Source organism: Giraffa tippelskirchi, chromosome 12, assembly GCF_054371585.1.
Source record: "Giraffa tippelskirchi isolate mGirTip1 chromosome 12, T2T-mGirTip1v1.2.pri, whole genome shotgun sequence".
Classification (NCBI taxonomy): Eukaryota; Metazoa; Chordata; class Mammalia; order Artiodactyla; family Giraffidae; genus Giraffa; species Giraffa tippelskirchi.
Genome location: NC_137286.1, coordinates 85,094,066 through 85,114,193, shown reverse-complemented (window position 1 = coordinate 85,114,193; position 20,128 = coordinate 85,094,066). Strand labels below are relative to the sequence as shown.

General features: G+C 43.6%; 1 protein-coding gene and 1 long non-coding RNA gene across 9 annotated transcripts in view; one reads left to right on the top strand and one right to left on the bottom strand.

Moving 5' to 3' along the window:
- The window catches only part of ENOX1 (ecto-NOX disulfide-thiol exchanger 1), a 344,181-nt gene that overhangs the window by 229,336 nt on the left and 94,717 nt on the right, over positions 1-20,128 (top strand). For all 8 annotated transcript variants that reach the window (XM_081551076.1, XM_081551082.1, XM_081551081.1 and 5 more), the window contains one exon: positions 564-748. In XM_081551076.1, the coding sequence (XP_081407202.1) occupies positions 564-748 (185 nt within the window). The remainder of the gene's footprint in view (positions 1-563; positions 749-20,128) is intronic.
- LOC145530177 (uncharacterized) lies at positions 10,939-17,917 on the bottom strand. The gene is made up of 3 exons (XR_014071511.1): positions 17,737-17,917; positions 12,468-12,619; positions 10,939-11,754 (listed from the first exon to the last, which is right to left on the bottom strand). It is a non-coding gene; the product is annotated as an uncharacterized LOC145530177 (long non-coding RNA).

Below are 20,128 nucleotides of genomic sequence, written 5' to 3'. Positions count from 1 at the left end.
ATCCTGCCGAAAGGGAGAGGGCAGTCACAAGGTAGATAGAATGTTTGCCTGGAGTTCTGAGCGCTCTCATCACCACCAACCCACATCAGTTTCTGAGAGGGAGCCTAGGGTCGGGGCAGAGGTCAGGAGACAAGAATTCAGAAGGAATTCATCCTGTACCCATAAGACAGGACAGACAGAATAGCTAGCACATTCCCAAAGAAGTGAGCTGTGAAATAAAGCAGCACCCCTGGGTAGGGCGTTTGTGTCTGGTGCAAATGTGAAGAGTCAGAGTGAGGGGGGACTTCCCTGGCCATCCAGTGGTTAAGACCTCGCCTTCCAGTGCCAGAGGTGTGGGATCAATCCCTGGTAGGGGAGCTCAGATCCCACATGCCTTGCACCAAAAAACCAAAACGTAAGACAGAAGCAATACTGTAACCAATTCAATAAAGACTTTTAAAATGATCGACATCAACAAAAAATTAAAAAATAAAAAATTGGGCCACGCGGCTCCCTTTAGCACCAAAGGCCCTCCATCTCAGCGAGACAGTCACTCAATTGAACTCATTCTGTCTGCCCTACAGCCCTGGCCGCCCAGGCCTATGCACTTAAAGAGGAGAACGACAGCCTCCGGTGGCAGCTGGACGCCTACAGGAACGAGGTGGAGCTGCTGAAGCAGGAGAAGGAGCAGCTGTTTCGGACGGAGGAAAACCTGACCAAGGACCAGCAGGTGCAGTTCCTGCAGCAGACCATGCAAGGCATGCAGCAGGTACCTGCACCTCTGCTCAGAGAGCAAGGGGCACGTGTGCTCAGGGGAAGGGGGTTGGCGGGAAGCTGGAGGAGAAAAAAGGACAGAAGAAGAGCTGAGTGGTGAGATCAGGAAAGTCCTGATGATGTTTTGTGGGAGGAGAGGATCTTGGGAGAAGCCACACAAAGAAATAGGTTACAGTATCAATAACTACACCCTCGAGGTGGGAAACAAAGGAAGAGAATCTAAGGGACTGAAAGCTCCATACGTGAAATGTAGCCTCCTGGCAAATGGTTAGAAAATCCGTGCCCATCATGACACCAGCGTTGTGTAATCTTAGAGCGTCTCCACTTACAAGCAAGCAGACTGATTTTTATAAAAGTGTGGGGAGTTTGTTTCCTAGATCGATGAACACGTAAACTGTTTTTATTTCCTCTTCTCCTGGATGATACTTAAGATGTAGACCGGTTCTGTGAAAACACTCTGTATTTCAGAAATGTTTGCTGTTGGGATGAATGAAGGACTGGAATTCAGGGCGATGGGCAACTTCAGATAGAGGCCAACATCTCTGCTTTTTGTTAAAGAGCCATGGGCTTCAGTCTGGCATGTTCAAATTAAATCTGGGTCTTTCCAGCTGGTGTAAGAAAGAAACAGAAGTGATAGGCTCTGTAGGAAGGAGAAGGAACATGGACTACGGGGAATGAGGGCTCAAGGGCTGAGACAAGGGCTGGCTGCAGAGGGTCAAATCAAAGAGTCGTATCTAGATTTGTATCTGAAAACATCGATTGATATGTGACACACTTAAGGGGTTTGGGCCTTTGAGTTACCTTAGAATAATATAGCTGAAATTATCATCACACAAGGGTATTTGTGTTACTCCTCTGAATATATCAATTTAACCTCTCCTTTCTGAGGGGGAGGAGGAAAGCTTGTTTTTCGTTAAATGAGGGAAATACAAGCAGGCTGATGGAAAATTATATAGTGAGTAGGATATTTTTTCAAATTCCCCCATCTATATTGACTGCTGTCTAAGAGCAGGAGGCTGAATTGCCTACAGAAGTGTCTTAAAGATGAGAGGAAACTGCCGCTGAAACCTTTGCCAAAAATAGGTTGCAGGTATCAAGGGAGAGAAAAAATAATTGAGAGGAAGGGACATGAGAAAGAAGCGCGGATCAGGATATAAACAAGTTAATGACCAAGTCACAGAAATCCTGTCTTAAGCATCTCCTGCCATTTAAAAGCAATTCTGCTGTCTTGGCTTTGAATCCTGACTCGCTGATGTTCACAGTGTGTGTTAGACAAATCAGCGAGATTCAGAGGTCAGAGCCAGCCAGGAAAATGTTATTACAGGCGGGGCTTGGGCCCCCGCACTTGAAAATCGGTGTAACAGCTGCCACGCGGGGCTCCTGGGGTTGTCCATCTGTCCCCGTCGGGGGTGTGTGGTGCCTTTGCCAAGAGGAGCGTCTGGCAGTTTTTCCGAGAACCATGACACCAGATCTAGCCGACAAGCTACTATTTCGGATCTCCTGCAACGGGGCCCTCTTTTCCTCCAAGAAAGATGACCCTGGCTGCTTGAAAAGTGAATCAAAACCTTGAAGGCGGCTGAAGGTTCAAATGTGAAAGAAGTCAGGAGGCCAGGGTGGGCTGGCCTATCAGGAAGAAGCATACCCTGGTCCACAGTGCTGGGCATCCTCACTGAGCTCCAGCCCCTTAAAGGGGCATTTCTCCTCTTGCAGCCTCTGATACGTTTGCAGAATCTCCTTGTCCTTAGAAAACATGCTTTCCTATGTTTGTTTTGTTTGGGGAGCAGGGGAGTTTTGTTTAGAGGTCTGTTTTGGTGTGTTCTGGTTTGGTCTAGATCACAGAAAGTTATGGTCACAGTTCTAGACCTAGAAGTGCAAGACCAGGGTTCTGGCAAAGTTAGTTCCCTGTGGGACATGAGGGAGTGTCTACTCCCTTCTCTCCCCTGGCTTCTCTGGGTTTGCTGGCAAGCTTTGTCCTTCCTCGGCTTGTAGATGCATCACCCTGCTCCCTGCCTTCATCTTCACTTGACCATCTCCTTGCGTGTTTGCCTGGGTCACAATTTGTACAGAGCTAAGGGGCCCACACTACTCAAATGTGACTTCATCTTAACTCATGACATCTGCACGGATTTGTTTCCATAAGCTTGCATTCTGAAGTACAGGCGTTGGGGACATCGCCATATAGATTTGGTGGTAGTGGTTGTTCAGTCGCCAAGTCACATCTGACTTTGCAACCCCCTGGACTGCAGCGCACCAGGCTTCCCCGTCCCTCACCATCTCCCAGAGTTTGCTCAAGTTCATGTCCGTTAAATTGGTGATGCCATCCAACCACTTCATCCTCTGCCACCCTCTTCTCCTCCTGCCTTCAATCTTTCCCAGCGTCAGGGTCTTTTCCATTGAGTCAGCTCTTCACATCAGGTGGCCAAAGTATTGGAGCTTCAGCTTTGGTGTCCTTCCTTTCAAAGAGTATTCAGGGTTGATTTCCTTTCAGGTTGACTGGTTTAATCTTCTTGCTTTCCAAGGGACTCTCAAGAGTCTTCTTCAGCACTGCCATTGGAAACCATCAGTTTTCAGCACTCTTCCTTCTTTATTGTCCAGCTCTCACATCTGTACGTGACTCTAAATTTGGAGGGGGCACAATTCAATCAACAGCACACACAGAGGAGACGTGAAAGTGTATTTGTTGAATGGAGGAGTGGACAGAGGGACAGAGGCGAGAACTAGCCTAGTGCCTCTGGGGAACTCTGGGATCTTGGATTGGAAAGAGCAGGGCAGGGGGTGGGGAGAACTGATGCTCCAGGGGTCCGTGCAGCACCTCCGTAGCACGTGAGAAGCACTAGGTCAGTGGCAGCAAGTACAGTTTTAATTCTCACTGGCCCTTAGGTAGACCCGTGCTGATTATTGTGGAACACATCTTTAATAGAGTTTTTAAATATATGTGCTTCTTAAGAGTCATCTTCCTACCTTACCCACTTTTAATGAATTCTCACAACCTGTCGATTTGAGCCCCACTAAAGAATTCTCCTAACCTTAAAACCCACCCTCAATCTGCCAGCTGTCCACTTTATGAATCAGAAAATCATCATCTCCCAGGCAAGTCAGCAGATAGAGGAGGGCGTTGGTCTCTCGCATGTCACTGTGTTAGCAATTCATCCTGGGAAAATTATTCTGCAATAAACAAAACAATATAAACAGCCTTAATAGCCTTAGGACTAGCGTGCCATTTTTTTAAATTGCCTTCAAGTTTAGCCAGAAAGTTTCTAACCTTTCTTTTTTTCATCCCTGAAGGATATGTCCACTGACTTCACATGGTTTCTCATGAGTTCACACAGGAAATATTATGGGCAGGATTCGGAAAAGTGAAAAAGGCCTCGGCTGAATTTGTCTGGGTGTTTCTCAGTCCTCCCCCTGCCCTGCGTGTGAGTCACAGTTTCATATTAGAGGTTTCACACAAAACGAAGTAATAGCTGGTATCCATGGCAACACGTTAGCCTTTACCTGATCTGAAGCTGGTGTTAAAGTTAACCTGTCTCTGCCATGGGGAGAGTGAGGTCGTGGGCTTTTGTTTCTATCTTTAGGTAGCCAAGGAAAGCATATCCATATTTGAAATTCTTATTTATCTTCAGGTTACCCCACTGAAGTGTTTTCTTGGGTTTATCGAAGTAAAATTTACACACAATAAAAAAGACTTCTTTGAGGGTTCTGTGAGTCACTGCCACAATCAATATATAAAACAATTTTATCACCACCATCACCCTCAAATTCTCATATGCCCTTTTTTAGTCCCCCCCACTCCTAGTAACCGCTGACTTGCTTTCTGCCCTCGTGGTTCTGCATTTTCAAGGAAGTCATATAAGTGGAGTCATAGTATATACTTCCCAGGTGGCACTAGTGGTAAAGAGCCCACCTGCCAATACAGGCTGATGTAAGAGACGCTCGATCCTTGGCTCAGGAAGATCCCCTGGAGAAGGAAATGGCAGCCCACTCCAGTATTCTTGCCTCGGAAACCCCATGGACAGAGGAGCCTGGCGGGCTGCAGTCCATAGGGTCGCACAGAGTTGGACACGACTGAGGCAACGGAGCACACACACAGTATATTCAGCCCCTTGAGTCTGGCTCCCGTCACTCCGCATAACGGGTTTGTGAGGCATCTGTGTTGCTGTGTGTGTCTGTTGTCGTTCTCCTTATGCTGAATGGTGTTCCATCGTAAGGAAGGGGCCTTACTTTGGCTAGTCACCAGTTAATGGACATTCGGATGGTTTCCTGATTGAAGCCACTGTGAATAAATCTGTTATAAACATTCCTTTTACGGGCTTTCTGTTTGGACATAATTTTTCATCTCACTTCGGTAAATATAGAATTGCTGGGTCATATGGTGTGTTTGACTTTTGAAGAAGCTGCTAAACGGTTTTCCAGAATGTCTTTCCTGATGTACATTCCTGAATGATGACATGAGAATTCCAGTGTCCTTGTCAGCCAGCACTTGGAGTAGCCGGTTAGTTTTGTTTTATTCTTTTTTAGTCAGTATAAGACGGAGAAGGCGATGGCAAAATCCCATGGGCGGAGGAGCCTGGTAGGCTGCAGTCCATGGAGTCGCTAAGAGTTGGACATGACTGAGCGACTTCCCTTTCACTTTTCACTTTCATGCATTGGAAAAGGAAATGGCAACCCACTCCAGTGTTCTTGCCTGGAGAATCCCAGGGACGGGGGAGCCTGGTGGGCTCCCGTCTATGGGGTCGCACAGAGTCGGACACGACTGAAGCGACTTAGCAGCAGCAGCAGCAGTCACTATAAGAAGTGTATAGTAGTATCTTTCTATGGTTTTAACCACACCTTCATTTAAGTAGGATTTGTGTTCTAATTCATGAGAATGAGTCAGTCACATTTCTAAATCAGCAACTTAAAAATCAGAATTCTTTTTGAAGCCATGTGTAAGTCCTATTGATAGGACTGGTAAATATTTAGATAACAACAGGATACCATTATAAGCTGCCAGTCCTAAAACTGTGAGTGACTAATGACGGTTATATCAGAAGGCTCCCTCATACACACTTTCAGCCAGTGCTCTTTAATGCTGTTAGCAAATGTCATCTGAAGACCAGCTGTCTTAAGGTCAGTAAACCATTGGCCCACGTGGAACTCTCTTACGCTTTTGGCTTGACATTAGTAAAGACCAGGGCTAGTCAGCTGTCTTGACAGCTTTCAGCAAAGGAGACCATGAAAAAAAAAAAAAAAATGGGGGAAGAGTCCTATTAGAATCAACACTATTTCAAATATTAAGTAGCAACTTTTTTTCCCCACTTTATGCTCAAAGAGGAGCATATGTGGAATTCTCTGTATATGTATTACAACTCCTAATCTAGACTAATTGTGCAGAATAGGGCAAAGAAATACAATAACGTGACTCTCCTAAAATACAACGTAACCCCAGCTAGTTTTGCTAAACAATCAAGGATTGGTCTGTGGAATATATATATATATATATATTTGAACACATTTTTCATTTAATTCATCTATTAAATGAAAAATGTGTTGAAATGAGAATGCCAGTGAGTGTATCTGACCACTCTACGGAAAGTTAAGCATCTCTTCTGAAATCTTTAAACTATTCAGTTGTCTGAGTAAGCACTTTTTTTTTCTTAAGAGATAGTAAAAAGTTTGTGTTTGCTTCCCTTCCCAGACTCACATGTCAGAAGATCTGTCGTGCACAGGTCATAGTCAGGGTCGTTATTATGGCAGCAGGAGTCATGTCCAGGGTTGCTGTGATGATGATTGTGCGAGGATGCTGGTTGTGCTGGGGTGGGGGTGTTTTTGATCATTAGAAGATTTTAGAGGAAGACAAGTAAAATGGACTTACCCAAGACAACTTCAAATAACTTCTTTTTAAATTTGGGGGTGGGGGAAGAGCATATCCCTTAAACAGTGTGAAAATCCTATGAAGGTCAGCAGCCCTATTGCTCCCAGTGGCCTTCAGAGACAGCGCTACAAAGAACATGGGCGAGGTGCTGCAGGCAGAGAGCACACACAGACGCAACAGGCATCTCTGTTCTCTCGGTAACTGTTCACTTCTGATTTCCATTTGTATTTTCTTTCTGAAAATGCCCTGCAGTCAGATAATGGACCTGTGAGGCCGATGCTCTCTGTCCGTTATCCTTTTTCTCATATGATCTGTTTAGACTTTATCTTTTATCCTTTCCACTGAAGTTTCTATTTGATTATCACATTATTTGCGAATGTTATTTCTGTTCTTTGTTATTATCTTTTTACTCAGTCCTATTTTTCGGTTACCGTCTCTTCTCAATCTTTTCGAGAATACCAGTTAGAATTTTTTTACAAGCTCTTTTTGTTCCTGAACCGTTTCTGCTTATTCCAGGACTGCCTGTTTCGTTTCTGTGTCTCCATCTGTCTCCTTCGCTCTCCAGGTTTCTTCTCGTGAGAGGTCATGCTTAGTAGCCTGTTTGTATCTGAGATGAAGGGCAGAGGCCACTGTTCCCGGATGCTGTGTAGTTTGCTGATGGCTGAGTCCAGGTCTTCCCCACAGCGGAGTCCCCCTTTCAGTGGTTCACTGACTGGCAGGCTTCATTTTCAGGAGAGCTGGGGATGCCACAAATGCCAGAGTCTGTCCTACACGAAGAACTCCCTGGCGTTTGCTTTGCATTCGCTTTGCTCTTTAAGTTTATTCGTTGACATACATTTCAGTTGTCTGTTAAGGAGAAAAAAAGCAAAAGCAAACACACAGGGACTGGGTCTGACATTTTGAACAAGAACCTGTTTCAGGCGCTCTTGGTTTTAATCCAGTCCTTGAACCAATCCTGGGTTAGAATGGTGCCTGGAGAGTGGGAGGGGAAGGGAGCTTGTGGAGAACATTCCATGTTATTCTGGCTTTGCAGAAACAAGAGAAAAAGGGAGAGCACATTTTCTAAATGTCTAGGAGGTAAGAACATAGAAACTTAAGGCAGCGTATTTTGGAATAAAGATGGATGCTTCAGGATCAAGAAGGCAGATACACAAATTAGAGGGATTTAGGAGAGGAGAAAAGGGAGATGAATAGTCTGAAAAAGGTGACAGTTGGATTTTTAAGTTGATTCTTTTTATTATTAGTTAATTAACTATGACTATATAATTAATTTATGTAATTATAATTGATTAATTAATGATAGCTCATAATTTGTTGCCGCACAGGCTTTTCTCTAGTTGCATCAAGCAGGGGCTCCTCTCTGTTTGCGGTGCATGGACTCTTCACTGCAGTGGCTTCTCTTGCTGTGGAGAGCAGGCTCCAAGCACTTGGGCGCAGTGGTTGCAGCTCACGGGCCCTAGAGCATGCAGGTGTCAGTAGTTGTGGTACACGGGCTTAGTTGCTCTGTAGCACATGGAATCTTCCCGGACCAGGGATGGAATCCACGTCCCCTGCATTGGCAGGTGGATTCCTATCCACTGTACCACTAGGGAAGCCCTTAAGTTGGCTCTTTAAAAATGTGACTCATGGACTTAGCCTCATGAATGAAAATAGAAGTACTGCTTCACTGGGTGACTTTTCTCCAGGCTATATTGGCTTGTTGCCCTAGAAGAGAGAAAGAGGCACAGAACTGAGAAAAACGAATGATACGGAGAAAGGCAAGCCTCAGCTTCAGTGGGCCTGCAAAGAGTAGAAGATTAGAAGGTGCTGGAGATGGAGGAAGGAGAAGGAGGTGTGGAGACATTGAAGAGGCAGTGGAAGGACAGATCTTCCTCTGGAGTTAAAAACATAGTGACACAGACATAAACACAGGAGAAGGAGAAGAGGAGAAAGTTCTCTAAAAGAAGGAATTCACCACTTTCGTAATGGTAAATTAACTTTTAAGAGCTTTCGTGAAATATTTAGATCAATGAACTAGGTGCAGACTGTGGAAAACTAAAGACTGATAAGTTGGGAATTTAAGTTGCAGCATATCATGAGGATTTTCTTCCTAAGGAGGGCTCATGAACCTCAAAATTACTCAGTTGAAGAAGTATCCTTCTGGAAATTTTGGTTGTTTACTCATCCATATCTTTACTGTATGAAAATATTATATATCCGTGCAGAAAATAGTTCAGTATCACTGGACAAGGCAAGAAAATCGCATTATTACAGTGTATAGAAAGGGTCTGGGTTTTAGATTTTTATGGGCAAGTAGTAAAACATTCTTTAGTCTTAAAAAGTTCAAAAAATATTTGTGTACATAAAGACATACACATACATCTGGAATTTTTACAAGCTGTGGCTGCAGAGACATAAGCCATGTTTATTCTATTTCAGCTACCTAGATGCAGTCTCTTTCTTTCTGGAAAAAAAAAAAACTCACAAGACATTTCCCACATTCATATTAAAGATTTTTGACATTTTGCTATAAAATCAGAACAATCATAAAAACATGTACATCTCTCAAGGTGTGGCTTGACATAGGTTCCAAGGCAAGACATCAGGGTTCTCAACAGCTGCTGAGTCTGGGGTCCACCGTGGTCATCATTCCTTTTCACTTAACTACCCCAGAGTTTGTCGCTTCATTTTCTGCCTGTTCTTCAACCAGTACCTTGGGATTTGTTGTTGTTGTTCGGTTGCTAAGTCGTGTCCGACTCTTTGTGACCCGATGCACTGTAGCCCGCCAGGCTCCTCTGTCCGTGAGATTTCCTGGGCCAGAATAGTGGAGTGGGTTGCCATTTCCTCCTCCAGGTAATCTTCCCACCCAGGGATCGAACTACGTCTCCTGCTTGGCAGGTGGATTCCTTACCACTGAGCCACCTGGGAAGCCAAAGGAGTCAGACTTTGGGATGGTGCATTGTAATAGCAGCCCACGTGGTGGTGATGTTGACCCTCATTTGTAACTCAGCACCCCTTACCTTCAGCCAACGTCACTTGTCCTGCTGGCAGCATGTACATTTTCTAGCATTTGCAGATCACACTGCCTGGCACTTCTGAAGGACATCTGGTACCCACTGCAGAGTGAGAGTCTTGAAGGGATGGTTGGGGACATTTGGAACCAGAAATAGAAACCAGTGCATGGGTCCTTGACTCATTCCCATCACAAAGCCCAGCGCATTTGAAATGATCCCACCTGACATCTGCTGAGGGGGTTGGGAGTGATGAAGGCACTTGCCCATTTGAATCTGGACAAGATACAAAGGACCTAAAGTGATGCGCGTGGAGAGGAAACCACTCTGTTTTTAGCAGTTTCAGACAAGGGCAGGCCATGGGGCATCGTACTGTTTTCACCAGAGAGACCTGATGAGGAAGGAGATAGGCTGCCTCCGTGGACGTGCGGGGCACTGAGCCCTGCCCGAGAAGATGAAGACACCGAACCGGTGGGAGGGAGAGGGTGTCCAGCCTGGCCGTCTCCTGCACAACTTTGCATAAGTGCCTGTCTGAACCTCAGGTTCTTAACCTGGAAATGGGCCCTGCTCACCCCCATGAGGGTTTGCGACCGTAAAATGAGGCCATGTACATGAACGTGTTTGGAAAAGCTGTTGCACAAATGCCAAGTGCGATCGCTGCATTCTCGGGGCCAATGAAGAAGTGGGGAGGTTTAAGAGAAGACTCAGGGCTTCCCTGGTGGCACTAGTGGTAAAGAACCTGCCTGTCAAGGCAGGAGACCTAAGAGACACGGGTTTGAGCCCTGGGTTGGGAAGATGCCCTAGAGAGTCAGACACGACTGAAGTGACTTAGCACAACCATGCAAGAGAAGACCCAGGACTCACAGAGTAACTCTGGAGACATGCAGGTCTGAGGCTCCTGACCCTGGGGTGGCCTGTGCTGTTGTTCCTACGCCCCTTTATGGCTGAAGGACCCACTCCCCACAGTTACCTCTCAGAAACTCCTCGATTCCTCTTCTCAGCAGTCACACCTCAGGAGTATGTGCTCATTGTGGTTTCTCGGGGAAAGACCTGAGACCTGGAGATGGCCAGTGACTTGCCCAGGGTCTGGACGCAGCAGAGTCAGAATTCCAGGCCAGTCCTGTCAGACCACGGCCCCTGCATTTTCTGTCTCCCCGTAACTCCCCACAGCGGACCCTGCAGAGAAGTGGGGCTTCGGAGCCACGGTTGACCAGGGGTGCGGGACACCTTCCAGAGCTCCTCGCTCGTTAGAAATACTTTTGGCCAAAATCCACTGCCTGTTTTCCGACTCTGTGTCCCAGCCCTTGATTTTTACATGAGCAGAGTAAGAACCAGCAAGAAGAAAATAACACACGTGAGTCTTTTATTTATTAGATTTGAACTGTGAAAATAAATCTCTTCACTTCTGGGACAAGAAAGAGAAGCCCTAATAAAGTTGAACCCTGGGAGGTTTCAGCTGACCCTGAGTGCTCCTGCTCTACTGGTAATTAATTTGATCATCAAATGCATCCTCATTAGTAATCATCTCTTCTAAAAATTAATGAGACTAGCGAACAAATCAGTGCAGGAGCCAGGGGTAGAAATAATGGCATCGCCTTGCAGACCATTAAAATCTCTCAGCTTCTACCTATTGCCACTTTCCCCAACGTCTGCCCTGGGAAATAGGGACTGTTGGTAGATTCGCAGCCATTCCCAGGATAAAAGAACTTGGCTATTCCCCCCACACGGTCAGCCATAGCTGGTGGATGACCTTTAAATGACCTTCCCCTCCACCACCTCTTTAAGAAATTGCCTCCTGACGTATAGGCCATATACCAGGCCAGGAGTCCCAGATTTACAGCGCCATGGATCTTTTCTTAAATGCAGTAAATCAAAAAGGACTCTGGCCTCAGACACATACTACCTGACCACTGTCGGGTCTCCCCTGCAGCCATGAACGCTGAAATGAATCCTCGTGTCCTGGCCTTGACTCTTTCTTCAGCATCTGCCAGTGCAAAGAGACAGGCTCATCCACACCAAAGCCCTGGGCCCGCACGCACACATGACCGCCTGCGTACAGCAGGTGTCACGCTCGCAGCCAGACTGATGTAATTAATCCATCTCTCCAATTGGGCTGCGGTTGGGAGGGAATTGTGCTCCGGGGCTTTCTCCATGCAGCTGGTTAGGAGAGGAAACATGAGGATTAGCAAGGGCAGCCAATTTCCTCCTCATCAGAAATGAAGGCTGTGAAGGAAAAGCAGGGAGAAGTGTGGTGGGGATGAAAGAAGACCGCGTGGAAACAAAGAAGAATGAGTCGGGGTGGGGGAACCTTCAGCTGAGTAAGAGAATAAACACAGGAGGAGCAGCGTGGGTGGGAGCTGCAGTTTTTCTGGGTCTAGGTTTGTCATGTTAATTTTTGTTTTATTTTCCATCTTACAAAACAGTGTGCGCTCAGCGCAGAAAACTGGGAAACCTAAAAGAAGCATATAAAAAGAAACACATCATTCAGGGCGTCGCTTCTCAGATATCACTGTGGTTAACATTTACATATATTCTTTCAGTCTCCTTCTGTGTGCATAAACATGCAGTGTTATCATTTTTAAATATCGACCGATGGACCAGCCAGACATAGTCAGTTCACGTTTCTGGAATTATAGCCCAAGAGTGGAGCTGGGAATTCAGTACCAAGATGTTGGATGGTTGGTTAAAGACTACGTTTTCTCCTCTGTTTAACAAAGCACCCAGAATAGTCACCAAGGGAAGCTTAAACCAAGTTAGTGCCCAATCTGGCCCTCACTTTATAAACCACCCACTTCACTCAGTTGATTGCTGGAAAGACCCTGCCTCATGAAGTTCTTGACTGGATGCAGCTTCCTCAGTTTGGTAATCACCTCTCCAGTTTTGGCGCTTTCTGTTTCCTCTCTGTGTGTCTCTGGGTCAGTCTTTCTGTCTGTCTGTCTCACCCACTCTGTGTCTCACATACAGACACACGCGTGCGCACGCACTTAGTGAATGGCCACAGCAGCTTTGTTTTCTGGAAGTGCTGTGGATGACATAAAAGGAGAAAGTATATTAGCACTCTGGTTATAGGCTTCCAAGGGATGGGCGTTACAAACGGTACTTATAAATGAGAGATGAGCAGAATGACACTTCATGCCTTTATTACCACTTTTTTCCTTCCTTCGTTTGTTTTGTAATTTGTTGTGATACGCGCATCGTTCATTCTGCTGTTCCCTCCATGCATACACATTTATTTTTTTATGTCCTCCACCACCACCACTACCACTTTATTTTAAACTGGTATCACTCACGTATTACAGTCAGAAGACTTGCACTAGCAAGCCCCAGGGCTCTCATTCCCGGTGTTAGAGATATATGTTTTCACCTGTGATTTACATGTTTTCCAAAGTCATTTCCTGAACCAGTACATTATACATTTTTCAATCATTTAAACAGAGTGGTGCCCTGCAATTTTGTCCTTCACTAATTCTCTGTGTATCTTGTCTTATTTTCTCCTGGGTTTATATTTCTTCCCTGCTGCTGCTAAGTCGCTTCAGTCGTGTCCGACTCTGTACGACCCCATAGACGGCAGCCCACCAGGCTCTGCCGTCCCTGGGATTCTCCAGGCAAGAACACTGAAGTGGGTTGCCATTTCCTTCTCCAGTGCATGAAGGTGAAAAGTGAAAGGGAAGTCACTCAGTCGTGTCCGACTCTTCGCGACCCCGTGGACTGCAGCCTACCAGGCTCCTCTGTCCATGGGAGTTTCCAGGCAAGAGTACTGGAGTGAGGTGCCATTGCCTTCTCTGCTAGTGGCTTGTATTTCTTATCTCCAGTGCTACTGCTGCTAAGTCACTTCAGTCTCAGTTTATTTCAGGAAAATCTTGGTAATGACGTAACTGTAAAGTCCGTAAAAAGGGTGTTGTGACGAGTTTCTCTTTACAAAATGATTTGCCCCAGGTAATCCTCCTGTTTATCATTTAGGGAGAAGCAGAAAAGGAGTGTTCATGATGGAGTGTCACCCCTCTACACAGGATAACGTGAGCTCAGATTTCCGAGAATCACCAGATGACTTAAGGAGCACTCTCAAGTCTGATCTTTCCCTCATGAACCCTTGGATCTTAATTGATTAGGCTGGTCTTTTTAGTCGGCTTTTTCTGCCCAGCTCATGATTGATACGCTTGATTTTAAGTTCACAATTTTCTTGTCATTTCTCATGGCCCACCCACCGTATAAAAAGCAAGCTAGCACACGATGATAATGGGAATTCTGCTTTCCATATAAATTTTGGACTGGGCGTGGGCTCAATTTCAGTACTGCAAGAGATTGTTACCACCACAGTCACCACAAGGGAACTGCGAAATACAGACTGTTTAAGCTAAGAGGGGCATTGCTGAGCCCCTAATCCAGCCCACTTATATCCTGACGTTAATCAAACAGAGTTGAAGTCACTGAGCTCAGCCCTACCCCAACCTCCAGTCCCGCCTCCTGCTCCTCAGGGCTCCTGGTTCTGGGTCCTTGGCTCCTTGCTCCGCCTGCTCATGCTTGCATTCTGAGAATCCTTTCCTTTTGTGTTCATTCATACTGATCTCCTACCCGCCCCCCGGAAAATGAATTGAGACCCAGGGGGCGATGACCCTTCCCCCAACACGTTAAATAACTGTCAGTGTCTTTTTTCTTCTGATACTGGAATAGAGATTGATTCTGGCGCCTAAGGTCAATCTTTTATGGCTAATTTTTATTTTTTGTATATCCAACAACTCTCTGAGTAAAGAATGGATGAAGTAAAGAACAAATTGTTGAGTCACCACACATGTTTTAGTCTCGGCTACTAAAACCTGTAAACCAGCCTCCCTGATTCTTAATATCCTCTGCTTCTCCTAGTCATGCCCAAATACATAATAATCTCATCCCACTGATTGAATAGAACCCACTTTCTAACAAGTCTTTGTTGAAGTGTAAGGGTTTCTTGAGTCCTTCTGTCTTTAGAAGTCATGGATGCTCTCTGCTGCTATTAGATGCTAAGGAACTTACTAGTCACTGACCTCATCTAGTACTACAGGCATGGCCCCGGGGCTCTGAAAGAATGACTGCAACCTCTGTTTTCACGTGCACTGAGAATGTGTACATACAGTCACATGTTTCTGTTCAGACTGTTTTCTACTATCCAGATGTTTTGAGAGCCTTGCATCCTGAGAGCTGACATGTGTATCATGCTTATCAAGGAACCAAGGCTTAGAAAGAGTAGTTAGAAAGCTCCAATCCAGGTAGCACAGTGCTTAAAATTTCTTCCTAATTATTTTTCCTAGTCTTTTGAAAGTAAGGTTATATCACACGTTGAGACTTTAAAGGACGATGGCAACATGCCAAGCCCACTCTTTAGTGAAAGACCTTAGAAGATGACGGGGAATAAGGGCATTTTTTAAAGCACCTCTGCTGCTCCCTTCCTCTTGCTGTTCCTGCCGATGTTCGCAGTGGGTGAAGCATTTCCATAGCCTTCAGCTCCTACTCTTTTAAAAAATTGATTTATTTTAAATTGGAGGATAATTGCTTTACAATATTGTGTTTATTCCTGCACTCTTGATTAGCAGGACCTGTACAGAAAATTGTACTTTTCAAATGTTTCTGGAACACTTACAAAAATTAATTCCATACCAGACCTTAAGGTAAATCTCAATAAATTTCAAAGCGGTGCTATTGTATTTTCTAACCACAATAAAATTGTTAAGAATCAATGTCACAAAAGATGACTAAAATAAATTCTGTACACTTAGAAATTTTAAAACACACATATAAATCCACAGGACTAAAAAGAAATCAGGATTGTCATTTTAAAATACCTGATAATTGATAATTAAAATACAACATATCAAAACTTGTGGGATGCAGCTAAAACAGAATCTAGAGGAAAAATTTTAAACTTTTAAATGTTTGTTTTAGGAAAAAAAATTGGAAACAGAAGTAAGGATTGAATTCTTATTTTAAAAGAATAAACACAAGGAAAGATAAGTAAAGATAAGCACAGAAATTACTGAAGTAGCAGAGTCATACACTGCAGATCAGCAAAGGCAGTTATTGCTTATTTGAAAAGACTAATAGAAGGGAAATATTTGGCAACAGTGATCATAAAGAGAATAAACTAATAAATAATATTTTTAAAGAAAGTGAGTTATAAAAAAAAAAAAAAAAAAAAAAAAGAAAGTGAGTTATAACTGTAGATATGACAGAGATTAAAGAGCTATGAAAAAAATCAGGACTAGCTTTACAACAAGTTTTTAAACTCAGGTGATATATAAAGATTCCTAAAGAAAAAAAATTTGTTAAAATTAAATCAGGAAAAAATCAAAAGCTTGGATGATCTCTAAAAACTGGAGGTAGTAGCTTAAAACCTCACATCAAAGCAACAGATCCAAAATGGATTTACAGAAAAGGTCTACCAAACATTCAATGAAAATTATGCCAGTCTTTTACAGAATTGTTCAGATAATAGAAGAGGAAGAAAAGCTTTCCAACTAACTCATAAGGCCGGTATAATTAGTACACTTGATACTAAAACAGGACAAAGGCAGAAAAAAGAGAGAGGTGGAGGAATTACAGGTCAGTCTCACTTATGAACTTAGATTTAAAATTCCTTTTGAAAAGTTAATGTAACCTAGTATTTTATAAACCACCCTATTGGATTTATTCCAGGAATTCAAAGTTGGTTCAATATTGTAAAATCTATTAATATAATGTAACCCCATCAACAGGTTAAGTCAGAATAATACAATCTTTTTAACAGCTACTGAATATCCATTCATAATATTAATATAAAACTAAGTAAAAAATGAAGATTGTAACAACTTGGAATAAAAGAAAATCTTCATATCTTGTTACAAGATAATCCACAGTGAACTCAGTGGCAAAACAAGTGATTTTTTTTTTAACCTTCGCAATGTAATCCTCACATAATCCTTCTTAATCCTGATAGAATCACTTGGACTAGAATGTAACTGCTTTATGTCACTTGCCTGTATCATGATTTACATTTTCAAATTGTCCTTTGGAAGCAAAAATCATTGCTACACAAAGTCTATTGGCAGACCCTAAAAATGTGGTTTCTTTTTTGTTTCCTTTTGAGAAACACTCGTTTTGGTGTTGATTTTCCTATTTCTATAATGCATGTTAACTGGCTATATATCACACATGCTGATCATCCTTGTTAGACGATGGTCTTTCTGCTGACTTTGGCAAAACCTGTGGTTGAAATTTTCAGTAAAAGGACATAGGTAGACTTCCCACCTGCAATGTTCAATTACATGCAGTCTCTGATCTCTAGTTGAGGGATTGCTGAGGCTGGAGAAAGACATCATCACAGGGTAGATTGATATTGATACTAAGTGTGGAACTACACCTTTAATTTCTCTTAACTTTTATACCTTGGGAGCCTTTTTTGCTGTTATCATTCACAGCCATGCTGACACCATTTATTGTAAAGGGTCTGAGAGATTCAGCTCACTTCTTTAATGCTTCCTATGTTTAGTGTTTCAGAAGCAGAGAAAATTGGTTTAAAATGGTAATTTTTCTGTCTGCATCCTTGAGATCTATGCAAAATGGGTGGTACTGTATTTCATTTTACCCAATAGATCTTAGCCCCAGATATTAAGAACATGTGGTACATTTCACAGTGGCAGTCTCTGTTGAGATTTTCTGTTACAGCTCCTGCTACTCTTCCTGGGGTTTTGTCTGTTTTCCTCTTCTTTTTTTTTTTCCTTTAAGACAGTCTACAGTTCAGAGACTAGCAAGCCTGACGTAGTCCAGAGGCTAAGCTAAGTAGCTGCCTCCGAGGATGCCTGCAGGTGGTTAAAGCGCCTCAGGGAAACTGTTCCTTTTTAAATATATATATTTAAAGGAGGATAATTGAAGGGTAATTGTTTTACAGTATTGCCTTGGTTTCTGCCATACATCACCATGTCAGTCATAGTTACACATATGTCCCCACCCTCCCACTGCCTTCCCCCTGCCTTCCCCATCCCACTCCTCTAGGTTATTACAGAGCCCCAGTTTCAGTTCCCTGAGTCATACAGCAAATCCCCATTGACTGTTTTATGCGTGGTGGTGTGTGTGTATGCTTCCATGCTGCTCTCTCCATTCACCCCACCCTCTCCTTCCTCCCCACCCTACCATGCTCATGAGTCTGTTCTCCATGCCTGCATCTCCATTGCTGCTCTGCAAATAGATTCCATGTATATACATTAATATATTACATTTGTTTTTCTCTCTCTTTCTTACATCACTCTGTGTAATAGGCTCTAGGTTCATCCACCTCATTAGAACTGACTCAAATGTGTTCCTTTTTATGTCTGAGTAAAATTCTATTACTAAGGAGACAATGGAAAATGGAATATTACTCAGTAATACTCCATTCCAAAGGAGAAAAGGAAAGATATACCCATGTGAATGCAGAGTTCCGAGGAATAGCAAGGAGAGATAAGAAAGCCTTCCTCGGTGATCAGTGCAAAGAAATAGAGAAAAACAATGGAATGGAAAAGACTAGAGATCTCTTCAAGAAAATTAGAGATACCAAGGGAACATTTCATGCAAAGATGGGCTCAGTAAAGGACAGAAATGGTATGGACCTAACAGAAGCAAAAGATATTAAGAAGAGGTGGCGAGAATACACAGAAGATCCATACAAAAAAGATCTTCATGACCCAGATAACAACAATGGTGTGATCACTCACCTAGAGCCAGACATCCTGGAATGTGAAGTCAAGTGGGCCTTAGGAAGCATCACTATGAACAAAGCTAGTGGAGGTGATGGAATTCCAGTTGAGCTATTTCAAATCCTAAAAGCTGATACTTTTAAGGTGATGCACTCAATATGCCAACAAATTTGGAAAACTCCAGCCATAGGACTAGAAAATGTCAGTTTTCAAAGAAAAGCAATGCCACAGAACGTTCAGACTACCACACAATTACTCATCTCACACGCTAGCAAAGTAATGCTCAAAATTCTCCAAGCCAGGCTTCAACAGTACATAAACCATGAACTTCCAGCTGTTCAAGCTGGATTTTAAAAAGGCAGAGGAACCAGAAATCAAATTGCCAACACCCGTTGGATCATTGAGAAAGGAAGAGAGTTCCAAAAAAAATCTACTTTTGATTAATTGACTATGCCAAAGCCTTTGACTATGTGGATCACAACAAACTGTGGAAAATTCTTCAAGAGATGGGAATACCAGACCACCTTACCTGCCTCCTGAGAAATCTGCATGCAGGTCAAGAAGCAACAGTTAGAACTGGACAAGAAACAACAGACTGGTTCCAAATCGGGGAAGGAATATGTTAAAGCTGTATATTGTCACCCTGCTTTTTTAACTTTTAGGCAGAGTACATCATGTGAAATGCTGGGCTGGAGGAAGCACAAGCTGGAATCAAGATTGCCAGAAGAAATATCAATAATCTCAGATATGCAGATGACACCACCCTTATGGCAGAAAGTGAAGAAGAACTAAAGAGTCTCTTGATGAAAGTGAAAGAGGAGAGTGAAAAAGTTGGCTTAAAACTCAACATTCAGAAAACTAAGATCATGGCATCCGATCCCATCACTTCATGGCAAATAGATGGGGAAACAATGGAAACAGTGACAGACTTTATTTTGGGGGCCTCCAAAATCACTGCAGATGGTGACTGCAGCCATGAAATTAAGACACTTGCCCTTTGGAAGAAAAGCTATGACAAACCTAGACAGCATATTGAAAAGCAGATATATTAGTTTGCCAGCAAAGGTCGGTCTAGTCAAAGCTATGGTTTTTTCATGTGTGGATGTGAGAGTTGGACTATAAAGAAAGCTGAGTGCCAAAGAATTGATGCTTTTGAACTGTGGTGTTGGAGAAGACTCTTGAGAGTCCGTTGGACTGCAAGGAGATCCAACCAGTCCATCCTAAAGGAGGTCAGTCCTGAATGTTCATTGGAAGGACTGATGCTGAAATTCCAATACTTTGGCCACCTGATGCAAAGAACTGACTCCTTGGGAAAAACCCTGATGCTGGGAAAGATTGAAGACAGGAGGAGAAGGGGATGACAGAGGATGACATGGTTGGATGGCATCACTGACTGGATGGACGTGTGTTTCAGCAAGCTCCGGGAGTTGGTGAAGGACAGGGAGGCCTGGTGTGCTGCAGCCCATGGGGTCGCAAAGAGTCGGACACGACTGAGCAACTGAACTGAACTGAATATTCCATTGTGTATATGTGCCACAGCTTCTTTACCCATTCATCTGTCAGTAACCATCTAGGTTGCTTCCACATCCTGGCTGTTGTAAATAGTGCTGCAGCGACCATTGGGGTGCACGTGTCTTTTAGTTTTGGTTTCCTCGGGGTGTATTCCTAGTAGTGGGATTGCTGGTTCGTGTAGTAGTTTTATTCCTAGTTTTTTAAGGAATGTCCATTCTGTCTTCCATAGTGGCTATATCAGTTTACATTCCTTCCCACAGTGCAAGAGGGTTCCCTTTTCTTCATACCCTCTCCAGCACTTGTTTGTGGATTTTTTGATGATGTCCATTCTGACCAAT